Source organism: Medicago truncatula, chromosome 1 (genome assembly GCF_003473485.1).
Source record: "Medicago truncatula cultivar Jemalong A17 chromosome 1, MtrunA17r5.0-ANR, whole genome shotgun sequence".
Classification (NCBI taxonomy): Eukaryota; Viridiplantae; Streptophyta; class Magnoliopsida; order Fabales; family Fabaceae; genus Medicago; species Medicago truncatula.
In genome coordinates, this window is record NC_053042.1 from 28,213,006 (window position 1) to 28,228,867 (window position 15,862).

At 35.3% G+C, this 15,862-nt stretch overlaps 3 protein-coding genes across 3 annotated transcripts; 2 read left to right on the forward strand and 1 right to left on the reverse strand.

Moving 5' to 3' along the window:
* Positions 1–730: 730 nt before the first annotated feature.
* Positions 731–1,264, reverse strand: LOC120578232 (pectinesterase inhibitor 10-like). The gene has a single exon (XM_039830690.1). The coding sequence runs from the start codon at positions 1,262–1,264 to the stop codon at positions 731–733; it is 534 nt and encodes a 177-aa protein (XP_039686624.1).
* A 5,254-nt stretch (positions 1,265–6,518) lies between these two features.
* Positions 6,519–11,046, forward strand: LOC25483645 (uncharacterized). The gene is made up of 9 exons (XM_013612344.3): positions 6,519–6,658; positions 6,749–6,873; positions 7,999–8,101; positions 8,308–8,367; positions 8,507–8,569; positions 8,690–8,890; positions 8,990–9,098; positions 9,180–9,397; positions 10,638–11,046. The coding sequence occupies exons 2-9, from the start codon at positions 6,761–6,763 to the stop codon at positions 10,725–10,727; spliced, it is 957 nt and encodes a 318-aa protein (XP_013467798.1). The 5' UTR covers positions 6,519–6,658; positions 6,749–6,760; the 3' UTR covers positions 10,728–11,046.
* Positions 11,047–12,741: 1,695 nt separating this feature from the next.
* Positions 12,742–14,367, forward strand: LOC25483646 (F-box/kelch-repeat protein At3g06240). Its single transcript, XM_039830692.1, has 2 exons — positions 12,742–13,066; positions 13,210–14,367. Exons 1-2 carry the CDS (start codon positions 12,742–12,744, stop codon positions 14,067–14,069), a joined length of 1,185 nt encoding a protein of 394 aa, XP_039686626.1. The 3' UTR covers positions 14,070–14,367.
* The last annotated feature ends 1,495 nt before the right edge of the window (positions 14,368–15,862 follow it).

The window sequence follows — 15,862 nt, forward strand, 5'->3', positions numbered from 1 at the left end:
AGCAGAAGAAGAAAAATGGCAAGCTGAAGCATGAAATTTGTTGTCTAAAGGATGAGTTGTTTAGCAGTAGGAAATGTTGCAAGATTGCTATAAGCTTTGCCACTGTTAGTTTTGGGTTGAACTTGGTGTTTATGTCACTGATGTTGTCAATGTTTCTGAAGTGAGAATGTAGTGTGTCTTTAGTGTTGAAGGTGGTGTATGTGTCTTTAGTGTTGAAGGTGGTGTGTGTGTTTCTAGTGTTGATGTAATATGTAACATAGGAAACAAAAGATGTAATGTTGAACTTATTGAATGTAATGGTTAGTTTGTGAACAAAATTATGTTACTCTATTTATGTTAATGAAATGTTAAGAATTTGGTCACATTGATATAATAAGCTTGTAAGTAAACAATACTTTGTTGCATATGCTTAAATTTCGAACAATACTTTGTTGGAAATAAGTCACATAACTTGTAGACAAATTCAAAAGACATAATAAAATCTTGAACAATATATTTTTGCATATAATAAAAATGATTGAGACAAATTCAACATGTTCTCAAATACATAATCATGAATGATAAAGGTGAGACCAATTCAAAAGGTGTAACCATAGGTTCTCAATTACACTTTCTGTCTTCATAAACAATGAGACCATACTCAAAAAGGTATTACACAAAAATGGTATCAAAACCCTTATCATTACATCAGTTCAAAATAGGATAATAATAGGCTAATAATATAATGACTTCATTTGGATGGTGGTCCTGCTGCATCTTGTGGAGCCCTAGTGAAAGGCAACTTCTGCCTTTTGGTGTTGAGAACTGATGACAGAGTCTTTTCAGTGTTGGTTGGAATTCTTTTTTTGCTTCCCTGAAAGTTGGAACTAGCTTTTGCCTTCCCCTTTGTATCTTTTGCCTTTGCAGATTGTGATTTGGCAGGTTGTTTCTTGGCCTTTTCCTTTGCATCTTGTGCCTTTGGAGGTGCAGTAATGGATGACCCTTGTGTTGCAACAGCTGGTTGAGAATTTGATGAAGCTAGTGATGCAGGTTGTCCTTGACTAAGACTAGCTGGTGGGTTAGTAGCAGCTGAGGGGTTAGTAGCTGTTGGTGGGTTTGAAGCTGTTGGAAGTGGGTTTTCAGTAGATTGGTTAGGAGCAGTTGGGTTATTTGCTTCTGTTGGGTTAGCAGCAGGTGGTGGGGGTGGTGGCAGCTTACAGGTAGCCTTGTTGTGTCCAGACTGTTTACATCTGCTACACTTTGTTCCATATGAAGCTCTCTTCATCTGTCCATCCTCTTTTATCAGTTCAGATACATCTTTGTTTCTTTTTTCTTAGGCCTGCCTGGTTGTCTTTTAATAGGGGGTGGTTGCAAGTCAGTGTATGCAGTTCTTTCCTAAAGAGGCTGACCATTAATAGGATGAAAGATAGGTCTATAACATTCTACATATCTTTCCTTCCTATAAAAGTCCAGAACAAACTGATAAAAGTCAATTTCCATATACCTTATAGAAGCAATTGCATGAACACAAGGTAAACCAGTTAACAACCACTTCCTACAAGAACATTCCCTTGTTGTTAGATTCACTGAAAAGGTTACCACACTTAGAGAAATGTGTCTGACCTCAAATTCATCTTCAGTACAACGCCTGTTTATGTATACATACAACATGTATTCAGATTAGTGACAAATAAAGGGACATAGACAGATGTTTTAGCAGTCACTAACAAGGAGTAATATAAAACTATTTAACATAGATAAGAGACCATTTTAATACTTATTTAAAAAAGATAAGGGACCATTTTAATACTTCTTTAAAAAGTTATGGGACCATTTTAATACTTCTTTATAAAGTTATGGGACCAATTTGATACTACTAAAACTAAATAAGGGACCATTTTAAACTACAAAAAACACTAAAAATACCTGACTAGCCAGTTGTTGGTTTGTTCAGCCTCTTTTTCAAGCTTCTTCTTAATATTTGGTAACACACTATCAGGATACCTCTGAATTTTCTGTCTATTCTTCTCCCATCTATCCATTAAATACACCCTAATCTCCTCTAGCATAGTGATAACAGGCTTTGATCTTGGACCCACAATCACTGAGTTAAATGATTCAGACAAATTGTTCACTAAGGTATCACATTTTGGATCACCATTGAAATAAGACTTGCTCCAATGTCTAACTGGTATCTTGATCAGGTATTTAAATGCCTCCTCATTAATTGCTTTGATTTCCTTCATAGCATCCATGCATGCATTGGGATATGTTGCTTTTGCTGCTCTCCACATAAGTTCTTTCAGCTTTTTGCCAGGGTATTGCTTTCTGAAGTTGTTGTACAAGTGTCTGACACAAAATCTGTGTTGAGCATCTGGGAGTAACTCCACAAGAGCTGGTAACAGTCCCTGCAATATACAACATTAAAATCTGCAAGAAAAAATAAACTTTACAGTTTTAAAATAAAGCAAAATCAAATTTAAAAGTAAACATTATTTCCTTTTGTTGATCACTGATGAAAGTATAGGTATTACATAATCTTCTTCCTCCCAAATCCTTGACTAACAAATCCAAAAACCATGCCCAACTTTCCTTTGTCTCCCCTTCAACAACAGCATATGCAATGGGTAGCATTTGATCATTTGGATCTGTACCAATAGCAGTTAGAAGTTGCCCGCCATAGTAACCTTTCAAGAAACACCCATCTAGCCCAATGATTTGCCTGCACTTAAAGAAACTTTCCTTGCATGCATTGAGGCAGATGTACATCCTTTGGAAGTGAGGACACATAATAGTATTAGGGTGTTCTAAATCAGCTTTTGTACCTTGATAAGGTACAGAAGTAATACTGATAGTTGATATGGGATTTGATCTCAACAACTCATGACCATAGTCATGCAACCTAGTGTACTGCTCTCTAAATGAACCATCAACAGCATCAAGTGCCATGGCTCTTGATCTGATGGCCTTTGTCTTTGTTACTCCAGTCTGCCATTTCAATTGTGTTTTGTTCAAGATGTCAGTTACCTTCATGCTAGGATTCTCTCTTACACTTGGCTGCAACTTAACACCTAACCACTTGGAATTCATCATATTAATCCTCTGGTCCCTGCTGCATTTATGCTTGCCCTTATAGATCTTCCTTAGCTGCCAGGTCTCCTGATTTGGTATTGCTGCGCAACAAGCATTCCATGGACAAGTTGGTTTACAACAAACCCTCACCCTCACTTTGTCATTCTTCTTGAACTTAAGTTGCCTCCCAGAATGTATTGCATATGTCCGTATTGCATTTAGAAACTCATGTTTAGTAGCAAAATATGTACCAACTTCAAACTTGTAATCTTTCATATTGCTTGGTAACGTAAAAGTTGGAAACTTTGACTTTGTAGCACCACCATCATCAGAGTCACTCCCACTGTCCAATTCATCAGAATCATACACTTCATCATCACTCAATCCCTTATCAGCTGCCATACTTGACTCACCATGACCTTCTGTTTGCAAATTATCTTCCTCCACATCTGCTTCTTCCTCCTCATTATGTTCTTCAATGACAGGCTCACTAACTTCTGGTGCAACATGTACTTTCCTAGTTCTGCCCCTCTTCTTTCTAGGTCCCTTTGGAACATGTACTTTCTTAGGTCTGCCCCTCTTCTTTCTGGGTGCCTCTGCAACATTTTCATCTGCAGAACTAGTCTCAACTCCCTCTCCCTCAATGTTCAAAGCATTTGCATCTTCATTTACACCCCCTCCTTCATCACCAATATCACCATCATCAAAATGATCATTCAACAAGAGTTCATCATCTGAGCCCCCAAATGCAACCCCTAAGGCACTGTCATCACTGTCTTCATGTAGCTGAATGCATTCATCCTCACCATCATTTTGCACTCCCTTATCTTTACTAACTTTCTCAATGGTCCCTGTTTGAACACTCTCTCCCTCAACTTGCTCAGTGGGCCCAACTTTTTCATTTTCCACATCAACCCCATTGGCCCCAGCATTATCAATTTCCAATTCAACTTCAGTGGACCCACTTTTCCCATTATCCAATTCAACTTCAGTGGTCCCTTCTTTTCCACTATCCACTTCAGCCACAGTGGGCCCTGCATTTTCACTTTGCACATTCTCCACATTACCTTTAGCATTTATTCCTTCATCGTTTACTCCTTCAGCACCTTCAACATTTACTCCTTCAGCATCATTTGGACTTACCCCTTCATCACCACCTATATTAAACTCTAAGTACTCAACAATTTCAGGTTGGGATATTGGGTGAACAACATATATGTGAGCCTGTCCATCACTTTCTGCTATAAACCGAACCCTACTAGTATCATTGTCATTATCTAACAAATGCATTACAGGTGCAAGGTAAGGGTCATAGTACCATATAGTGTCAATTTCAGTATACCCTAACACCTTCAGATTACCTAAAACTTCAACGTAGGACCATCTATCAGGGTCACACAACCAAGTTATCTCAAGCCCCTCATAACCAGTATGCAGAAATTCATTGAAAACACCCCCATGATGCACAACCACTTCGAAATTACTCTCCATTACCACTCACCAATCCTAATAAACAAACATTCACAGAAATCAACATACAAACAATGGACTATTTAAATAATCACAAAATTAAACCCTAAACCCAAATCCACGTACATAAAAGTTTCAAAATTCGCATTTATTGAAACCCTAAACCAGAAACCATTAAACAAACCCTAAACCAGAAACAACAACTTTAAACCGTAGAAACCCTAAAAACTGTAGCAAAAACGTGGTGATAAAGGATGAAGATCATACCTGGATTCGATGAGTGGTGCGATTTCGTTTCCTTGGCTTCCAACCACCGCGATTTCGTCTTCTCTTCTTCTTTTCTTCTTTTCTTCTTCCATCTTCTCTTCTTCTGTCTTCTCTCTCTTCTATTTATACGTCTTCTATTTTAAACCCAGTCTTTTCCATGTCATCCAGCACTAATTGTCCAAATCATCCCTCAATTGCCACCTATGCCCTCACTTAACGTTTTTTGAATTTTTTAACGGAAGGGACCAAAATAGGTAACGGAGATAAAGATAAAGTACTCAAATAATCTTTTTTTTAGTTAAGGGACCAAAGCGATACCAAATAAATAGTTAAAGGACCAAAAGAGCATTTAAGCCAACGTTTTTGGATCAGTATTGAAGAAAACTAGCGTGGTCTTCATTTCCTTTGGATTTGATTTCATTTGGTCATACAAATATTTCTTTGATCTTCTCCAATAAAAGTCTTACGTGGACCCCATCCAAGATGAATGTCAAATATCTTGAATAACAAAACTCACCATGACTTATTTCCCACTTGAACTCATATATGTAACATACCATTTCAAAGGAAACATGGACTAAAAAAATTGAAAAAAGCATATTTTTTAGTGAATTTTTTATGTTTCTTTCCACATGCTTAATGAACTCATGATCATATCATTAGTAGGATAAATAACTCCACTACTAACGAGTCGTGCATGTGTAGATAAACACCCGCAACACACCCTCCAAACAAGATTCTTAACCTTTAGGGGAGTTTTGATGTTCCATATCGATTTCCAATGGCCCAGATATTTCCGATGCAAATTTGATAAGCGCGACAAACAGAATACCTGTCATTCTTCCTCCTTTCCAAACTAACACATATTCTGTGACTAGAGGAAAAAGAGGAGTGTTGAGAATTGTAAGTGTAGTAGGTGGATCAAAAAGGTAATGACTTGACTGCACTTTTTAAGTTTTTAACGTATGATCAATCAGTTCTTGAAAACAAATAGAACGGACCATCAAAGAAATCTTTTTGCATATACCTATACATCAACGATCCCCTTGTTGAACCACATTCTTTGCGGTAAAAATGCTACGTCAGAGGTGGCTTAAATTTATGCCAATTTTAGATCGAAAGAAGTCAATATGTGCAAAATATCGAGTTTTAAACAATCTTTCCACTAGACTATCAAGCATAACAACATTGAAAGATGCTAAGTCCGTAAAACCCATTCCTTCATGACTTTTATGACTAGATAATTTATCCCAAGACATCCACCTAATGCCACACTTTTGATAAACATTTGCGCTCCATGAATTAAGTAGGTATAACTTATAAGACATATTTTATAATTACCTCATACCCCGCTTTAGATAAATATTTGTTGCTCCATGGATTAATTTTATGTCATAATTCATGTTTATTTATTTATTTTGACATTATATATATGATGAGATGATGTTGAACGATTTACACGAGAAGATAATGAGTATTTTTATTAGATGATGATTAAAATTATTTTACATCAATTAAACTCTCTAATAAAATTAATAATAATAATCCATTTGAACTTAGTTCGGTTGGTATGGATATTAAATATTATATGCAGGGGCTGGAGTTCGAACCCCAAACACTCCACTTCTCCACAATCAATTAAATTGTGTGAGCTCTAGCCATTAAACTATTTGACAAAAAAAAATTAATAATAATAATTTACCCTAAAAAAAAAATAATTATAATATCCTATCTTATGAATAAATCATTCACGTACGAAAAAAAGAAGAGAGAAACAAAATCGGGGCAACATCGTGAGATCTCGACCGAGGCAGAGTTGTGTCGTGTGGTTTGGATTGAAACTCGAATTTAACAAATCACAATACAGAACGTAAGTTACGAGATTAGGTTTCCATTCTCTCTTCTCTTTTGTTTGATTCAATCCATCTTCGATCTGAACTTGATTTGATTATTGTTTCAGGAAGAATCAACGATGGTGATGCCATTACTTGCTTTCATTGTTGCTGCACTTTTCATTCCCAATGGATTAGTCTTTGCAATTCCCTCCACTGTTCCCGCATTCCTTTGGTCATCTCATTATAAATTGTAAGTATCATTTTCTATTTGTTACTTGTAATTTGATGATAGTTAGTTATGCTAGATTTAGGACCTGTTTGGATAAATAGCTTATTTGTAGCTATAAGCTATTTTCTAAGCTATCTTGGAGAACTTGTAAAAATAAGCTGTAAAAAGCATATAAAAAAATTGTCATTGGCTGTTTTTATAAATTCTCTCAAATAGTCTCACAAAACTTATGTCCGTTGATAAACTCAAATAAGTCAATCCAAACCGGCGGAGATAGAAAAGTTTTGTAGCTTTCCAAGGGTTTAGGAAATGAGAGTAAAAGACGTGTGGCATGATCTACTGAAATTTTATCTGAAAAAGGTTCAAAATTTGAACAAAAGAAAATCATGGGTAGGGGTTGAAGTATAGTAATAACAGTGTAAGTAATACCTGTGTTTTTGTAGCTTTAGGTTTCTTTTTGAATTGCCACAACGTTTTGGTTCATCACAGGCATGGTCATGCCGGGGATAGATTTTTCGGATCAATCAACAAAGCTTCATTCTATGATTGATGGTTTACTTTTTTGTTTTGTTTATGTGTTAACCTATGAAGCACGGACACTACTTGGATTAGGCGTGACGTGTCCGACACCGACACTTGTAATTACACTGAATTATGCATTTTTTTTCAAATGATTAGCTGTGTCGGTGTGTCCGTGTCCGGTGTCCGTGTCCGTATCCATGCTTCATAGGTGTTAACCCTCTACTTTCCATGGGAAGAGGGCTCTGGTAATCCAGAGTTCCGCTGTGAGGCAAGTGTAGCCTTGCCAATAATTGTTTTACCTAGAAATTGAACTTGGGAGGTGTATATAGTAAAGAATGAAGCAGCTGTAGCAGATAAGAAGAAAATATAAATAGGGTTATTGGTTAAAATGAAAACTTAACCATTTGCAAAATATAAAAAACCCTCATTTAGTTCTACTTGTCTTTAGTGGCAACAATCTTAATATGCTAGATGCTTCTTGTAGTAGTAGGATGTATCTATTCTATATCATATAAGCATGGGGTTGTATTGTACATACATAGTCATTGAGTATTCATGTCTTAGGTTTACACTATGTTGTTCAACGAATCAGAAAATTGTTTATATCTTACTGGACCTTTGCAGGATCTCAGACAATGGATTGAAGGAGTCCGTTAATTATCAGGTCATTTCTCCGAAAGACCTAGCAAAGTCTGTTTTATCTGAAGCAGGATGGTCAAATTTTCTGGTATTTACTTATCCGATAGATTAGTTTCCTATTGTATATATGCTGGGGTTCTATCCCTCCCTACCTTTCTCTTAAACCTTTACTGAGAAGGGATTGTTTTTTTGTTTTTTATTAATGATGATAACATTTGTTCAGTTTTGGTCTCTTCTATCATTGCTGTTGCTGCGGTATTTTTAATTTCCTTTTTCAATTTTCTATTTGGACAGTGCAAAGGGAAGAAATTTCAGGATCCTCTCGATCTGGCACTTCTATTTGTTGGTGGAGAGGTAATATCATTTAAGCGTTTGTTAGATAGTTTGTGTTGCAACTTTCCTATTTTACATTTGTTGTCTTGATCTTAGAGATTCCTGTCAATGAGTGCATCAGCATTGTTTCAATAAGCTATGTTACATTTTACCTTTGCAGTTACAGTCTTCAGATTTAAGCTTGAACAAGCATGCAGACTCGGCTCTTTCTGACTTTCTCAAGGTGAGAGAATTGTGACATGCAGTCTAGTCTATTAAGTTTTTTGTGTAAACCTGATTCAGGACAGCTAATGGAATAATTTTTTCAATTTTTGACTCTGACACTCTCTGTTGTCATGAACAGGACTCTTTTGTCAGATCCAACACTTCCATGGCATTTCCTTATGTTTCAGCATCAGAGGATGTGAATTTGGAAGACTCATTGGTTTCAGGATTTGCTGAAGCCTGTGGAGATGATTTAGGAATTGGCAACGTTGCTTTCCTTGGATCTTGCTCTATGGGCACTGGAAATCGTGAAGAAACTAAAGCTTTACACTCGGTTCAAGTAATCAATAAATTAATGTGATATGACTGATTATGGAATTTAAGGCCCTTCCTCGTAATGGTTGCATAATGCTCTTTATTGACCATTATAACTTTACAGGCCTATTTGACCAAGAGGAAGGAAGAGAGCCACAAAGGGAAAACAGATTTGGTTGTGTTCTGCAATGGTCCTCAAGCTTCAAAAAATGTTGACAGAACACAATCTGAAGGTACATCTACTTCAGAGTTATGGGCTTTGTTCGACATAATCTTACCATTTGCTGAGTTCTCATGCATTTGTATATTTTTAGGTGAAGTTTTATCCGAGCTTATCAGCTCTGTAGAGGAATCTGGGGCAAAATATGCAGTACTTTATGTGTCAGATCTCTCGAGGTCAATCCAGTATCCTTCTTATAGGGATTTGCAAAGGTTTCTAGCAGAAAGTACAACAGGGAATGGATCAACCAATTCCACAGCTTGTGATGGAGTCTGCCAGCTTAAATCATCACTTTTGGAGGGACTTTTAGTGGTAAGCTTCTTTGCCCATTTTTACAAATGCAGTTAATTGATGGCTTGTGAGTTCTTGTTGATTTATCTTGCACCTTCTACGAATGTGCTAGTCTGGCAAGAGAAAAACCTTCTTATGAATAAAACATAATATAGTTACCATTATACCACTCTTTTATCATGTTCTATTTTTTCTTCTGTTTTTCCCCTTACTTCTCTATGATTAAATTATCTGGTACCACAAGTACACTTCATATGCATGCTTGTATAGGTTTCTGTTTGTTTCTAAGTTCTGAGTTCAATGATACAAATACAAGCATGAAAGATATTGTCCTTTTTTTTATTCGCTTCCGTACAAACTATGCAATTGGTTATTTTGGTTTGTGATAAAACTTCTAGCCATTATTGCGTGGCATCATTCCTTGTAGAACTGTTGCCCTTCAATCTGATACGTGAACATTTAATAGCGACACTAAAATATTCACAGCCTTTGCACACTTAATTTAAGAACACCTTGTATACATGTCTATAGATAGACTATTGTTGAGGACTGAATCTTGATGTGCTTGCATCAACTAATCCTCAAATGGTAGATGTCTTGTTTGGACTTTGGAGAACCCTGCATTTGAACTATTTAGACAAAGTAATATAAGCATCATTTATAAAACATTAGAAAGAGTTAAAATTTGATGATTCACATAATCAAAGCTAGAAGTAAAATTTTACTAAAAATAATACAGAATAGGAAGGTCTAAAGATCCAAAACAAGTTACAATTAGGGAAAAAAGGTATAAAGATCCAAAACAAGTTACAATTTACTGCATCAAAATCATGAAAAATGTTCACGATACTACACAAAAGAGTTGTCACCTCCCACCATAACAGTGTTCTGTCCGTGTCGGAGCTATATTAGAGCAAGAAAAAGATGATTATTTTTCATTGGAAACCTAAATGAGGTGTCTTACACGTGTTGTTGGGCACATGTTAGACACGAAACACACAAAGGTGTCCTTGCTTCTCAGAGAAGTCCTCCACTAAGAATTAATATCAATGGATTGTAATTCAGATCTGATTGTAGATCTATAATTCAAATTGCTAATTAAAGATAACTCTTAAGATAATTATATAATCTACAATGAGCAACACCTTCCATTAATATCTGATGTTACCTTGACTCATTATTTTAATCACTTTGCTGATATAGTGTTGGATAGTTGCAACATTTATGATGTCCTGATGAGTTTGCTTTTGTTATAATCCAGGGAATAGTTTTGTTAATAATTTTGATATCGGGCCTTTGCTGCATGATGGGAATTGACAGCCCAACAAGATTTGAGGCGCCACAAGAGTGATGATCCATTTGTTAAAGATAATATCTGTTCTGGTGCTAGGTCTACTGCATTAAAATATTACTGCTATATTAATTGCGATTTTTTACGGAGGCTCAGATGAATGTCCTGTAATTTTTTTTACTTATTTTAGAAACTAAACGTGTTGAATGTTAAAAATAATGTGTACCAGTGTATAAAAGTAAAACATCTACCGAAGGTTTTAATTTTGATCCTGCGGGTGTTGTAAAATTTTAAGTAAGAAGCAATTTCAGAATATGTTGTGTGTTCTGTTTTGTCATATTGTCTGAACCCTATTCCTTAAGGATCGGATATACAGTTAGTTTCTTTTTGCTGGCCATGGTCTCTCTCTCAGGCTTCACCCTTAATTTGAAGGTGAAATGGCCTCACAAAGTTGTACTTCAGCATTTTAAGGAATTTACTGTTGTTTTTAAGCTTTATTCGTGTTAAAAGTATCTCAGGAAAGACAAAGAAAGCACCAAATGATAGAGTGAATGAATGCAATTCACACTTGATTACTCTCATTACTGAATCTGTACAGCAACGAATAGGTATCCCAGCCGTAACGAATCAGTTGTCCTAAGGTACTTGTCGTTACATACCGAAGTGGAAAGCATGGTAACATTCCTCTGTATCAAACTATATAGGGCTTGTTTGGATTTACCTATTTATTTTACCGGCACAAATACTTCACTTGTGAGATTGTTTAAAAGAACTTGTGAAAACAACTTATAAATCAAAAGGCAACACTACAAAACAATAGAATTTCCAACTTTTATTAAATTAACTATCATTAACAAATGCACATCAAGGTCCTTTCAAAAAAAAAAAAATCAAGCTATCCTGCAAAAGTTAGTGTCCCATAATGTCTTCTTTCGAAGTGTGATAAATTGGACCAAATATAAATTTCACTTCAAATGATTTTTCAAATCAACAACATTCCAGCATGAAAATATTTTAGTTCAAAAGAAATATATACAATTTTTTTTTAAGGAGAAATATATACAATCTTGTCAACGTGCCATATAGAAAAAATCACTTATTCTTGTACAACAATTTTATTAAAATATTTTCATATTATATGATAATGTGCAACACATGATTGGATGTCCGTATATATAATAATTACAGACTCACATAGTATTATAATTAAACTATATTTTATTACCATCAAGTATAGAGTTTTCATTTCTTCATAATGTATATGACCAAAATTAACTCTACCAAAATAATTTAGAAATTAATCAAAAAATAAAATACAAATTTAGTGGAAAAAACCAAAGTAATATGGAGTAAGTAGTATGTTGATAAAAAATATGTATATACTTGACTACTAAGCTAAAATAATAATTTAAGCGTCCCTAAAATGAGTAAGGATCCTCTCCATTTATAAAAATAAATGGAGAATGTTATTTAGAAAGAAATACATACAAAAAAGATTGTGGGTCATACCATTGAGTGTGTCTCACCATCATTAACACAACTTGATAAACCTGTAAGCAATTTTGTCAAAAAAAAAAAAACCTGTAAGCAATTGGAGGGTCTAAAGAGGAATTTTCTGATAAATGGGCCTAAACCACCCAATGCCCATCTATTAATTTTCTTAGCCGCCGTCTACAATCTCGTCACCGTGTTTTCTTGGGTGCGTTTGATTTGCTAAAAAATAAAGGACAGGACAGAACAACTCTAGTTGTTCAGTGTTTGATTTGTATAACTGTTTCAGGTACATGACAAACTGGAGGCAAGGGACAGGACAAAAACTCATATTTTTGTCCCTCACCAAAACCACAACACAACTTTTTTTCCCACGTACAAGTTGTCTAAAATACCAAAATAGCATTGTCCCCCAAACATCGTATAAAACAAAAAATTATTCAATGCCATAAAAAATTTGTCCTGTGCTGTTCTGCCTTGTGTTGTACTGTTCTATCTTGTACTGTTCTGTCCAGTATTTGCTGTTTTGCAGACCAAACACACTGATCAAAGCAAACATCACTGGTAAAGCAGAGGATGACGCATGGCGGAGGTGGATGCACCACCATATCTTCCTGATGAATTGATCACCAAAATCTTAGTAAGGTTACCGGTTAAGTCTCTTATTCGTTTCAAATCTGTTTGTAAGTCATGGTTTTCACTTATCTCTGATAATCACTTTGCAAATTCACACTTTCAAGTTACTGCTGCAACACACACTCTTAGAATTCTCTTCCTGACAGCAACTCCTGAGTTTCGATATATAGCTGTAGATTCGTTGTTTACCGATGATTATAATGAACCTGTTCCACTAAACCCTAATTTTCCTCTTCCGGAATTTGAATTTGATCTTGAAATTAAAGCTTCATGTAGAGGGTTTATATATGTTCACACTTGTTCAGAAGCTTATATATGGAATCCATCCACCGGATTTCTTAGACAAATACCTTTCCCTCCTAATGTTTCAAATTTAATTTTTTATGGTTTTGGGTATGACGAATCAACAGATGATTACTTGGTGGTTTCAGTTTACTTGGTGATTATAATGAACCTGTTCCACTAAACCCTAATTTTCCGCTTCCGGAATTTGAATTTGATCTTGAAATTAAAGCTTCATGTAGAGGGTTTATATATGTTCACACTTGTTCAGAAGCTTATATATGGAATCCATCCACCGGATTTCTTAGACAAATACCTTTCCCTCCTAATGTTTCAAATTTAATTTTTTATGGTTTTGGGTATGACGAATCAACATATGATTACTTGGTGGTTTCAGTTTCATATGTTTACTTGGGGATTTTCTCATTGAGAGCTAATGCGTGGAACGAAATTGTGAGCCCTACCCATTTGCCTTTTTGTAGTAAGTCCTCTCCCTTTGTTTATCCCTTAGTAGAGTCGGTCTTCAACGGAGCTATTCACTGGTTGGCTTTCAATTATGATACACATGAATATCTTGTTGTTGCCTTTGAATTAGTCGAAAGGAAACTTGTAGAGATTCCTCTCCCAGATGATTTTGACCATGGTTATACGGTTTGTGGTTTATGGGTATGTAGAGGATTTCTAAGTCTATGGGTTATGGTGGATGAGGATACGGTTGATATCTGGGTAATGAAAGAATATAAAGTGCAGTCATCTTGGACTAAAACTCTTGTTCTTACTACTTATGATACCATTCATAATGTTTCCCTTGTATGTTGTACAACAAGTGGTGATATTGTTGGAACAGATAGCCGTACTGGATTGGTGAGATATGATGAGGAAGGAGAGTTTTTAGAGCATACCTACTATTGCAAAGATTCACGAAATGGATTCCGATTGGCTATGTATACGGAGTCTTTGCTTTCACTCCCTAGTGACAATGAGGAAGCTTAAGAAGATGGCACAAACAAGAAGAATGAGTTAGTTATATTTTTCCTTCACTGTTTTCTAGGTATTTATAATTGTGCTGTATTTTGAACTCTTGGGTGGCCGAATTTGTAACTTGAGACAGTATGCCACACCAACTGATTCAATATCTCGTGAAATGTTTGTTTTTTGGGTTAACTATTTGTAATATGTTTATTGGAAATATTAACAACTTTGTTTGATTCACTGTTATTTATGCACATGTGTCTGTAGTAGTGGAGTATCTGGATTATGTTCTAATGTATGTTGTGTTCACAGCTTGAAATTGTTCTATATGGTAAATTAGTCTGATGATTATATGCATGTGTAACTCGATTCTGTTTTAATGTATGCTGCGTTCACTGTTTGGAATTGTTTTATACGGTAAATTACTCTAGTTAGTTTAAGCTTGTTGATTAAGATCACAACTTGCCACTTTGGCTCAGAACTTATTTAAGTTTGATCATAGCCCTGTATGTATTTGAATGAAATAGAAGGTTCTGTTCTCTAATTTAAGTGGACTCTAATAACTTGGTGATTTGATTGGAATTTCTGTTTCAAACCAGAAAAAAAATAGTCTCAAATTAATGACCTGCACATGACCAATTAAATGAATTTTTAATACCTTAGTGTAAGAAACATAAAAACTAAATCATTTCATGAGCCTAAATAGCGTTATGATTACAACTTAGAGTTTTCGAAGACAGAAGTTTAAGAGAGAAAAGAATGCATTTTGCATGGTAATAAGCTGTAGAAGAGAGTGTTAATTGTTATACTGTTGGCCATAGCCATTAGGCAAAGAAATTAGCTTTTTATTGCAATCTGGTTTGATTAGATTTGTGGTATATCTTCTTTTTGAAGTGGAAATTTATTTGACTGACCAGTATATTGTTTTTGGATTCAGAAGTGGTTTCTTTCCTTCATGTTCAAACCCAACTGGTTCTAATTTTGTCTGCATACATGATTTGGCTGAAATTCTATTTCACAAAGCATAATGATTTTATAAAGGAAAATGCTATTTTGTACGGAACTGTTGTGCAAGAATACTCACAGGGGCGTGAAAACTTTCTACTTCCACGAGCTGCACTTTCTCTGTCCAACAAAAATAAGATTAAATTAAATATAAAACCTGCAGTTTGTAACTAAAAAAAAAAAACTGCAGTTCACCCAAAAAAAGAATGGAAACCCACGTTCTCCACTCCCGCGAATCAGATACTCTTTCCTGCGAATTGTTTCCTCATTCCCGCGAATCAAATACTCTGATTGGAGTTCAATCTCATTTGTTGCGAAATAGCGTCGTGGTCGTTTTCTCATTCTTACGTCTTGCCTCTGTGAATTTGGTCTCATATTCATCCTCACATAACATCCTCACATAACTATGTTTCTGCTTACTATCATAGCTTCCATTGATTCATAGCCCTAAAGCAGAGTATTTCAGATTTCATTTCACTTACAAGTAAGTATTTTGTGTATTTGTTGTTTTTATATATCATTAGCAGGAAATTTGTGTCAATTGATTGATGTTTCATTTACTACTTGTGTTGGTCAATTAATATAGGTTTTTTATTTTATTTTATTTGTTGTATTAGTGCAAGAAGGATTTGAGTCTTGTGATGAATTGGAAACTAATGATTGTTTAGAAACAAATGATACTTATGAAGAAGAAACACCTTGTGCTGGGATGTCATTTGGATCTGAGAAGGAAATTACTGAGTATTACAGGAATTATGCTCAGCGGGTGGGTTTTGGAACTACTAAAATAAGTTCAAAAAAAGGAGATG

Excerpts from the sequence above, each read along its gene's own strand:
- LOC25483645 (XM_013612344.3), top strand. The coding sequence starts at position 6,761 with ATGGTGATGCCATTACTTGCTTTCATTGTTGCTGCACTTTTCATTCCC. Across the intron at positions 6,874-7,998 it reads TGGTCATCTCATTATAAATT|GATCTCAGACAATGGATTGA; the intron begins GTAAGTATCATT and ends GGACCTTTGCAG. Across the intron at positions 8,102-8,307 it reads CAGGATGGTCAAATTTTCTG|TGCAAAGGGAAGAAATTTCA; the intron begins GTATTTACTTAT and ends CTATTTGGACAG.
- LOC120578232 (XM_039830690.1), bottom strand. The coding sequence starts at position 1,264 with ATGAAGAGAGCTTCATATGGAACAAAGTGTAGCAGATGTAAACAGTCT.
- LOC25483646 (XM_039830692.1), top strand. The coding sequence starts at position 12,742 with ATGGCGGAGGTGGATGCACCACCATATCTTCCTGATGAATTGATCACC. Across the intron at positions 13,067-13,209 it reads TCTTGAAATTAAAGCTTCAT|TACTTGGTGGTTTCAGTTTA; the intron begins GTAGAGGGTTTA and ends TCAACAGATGAT.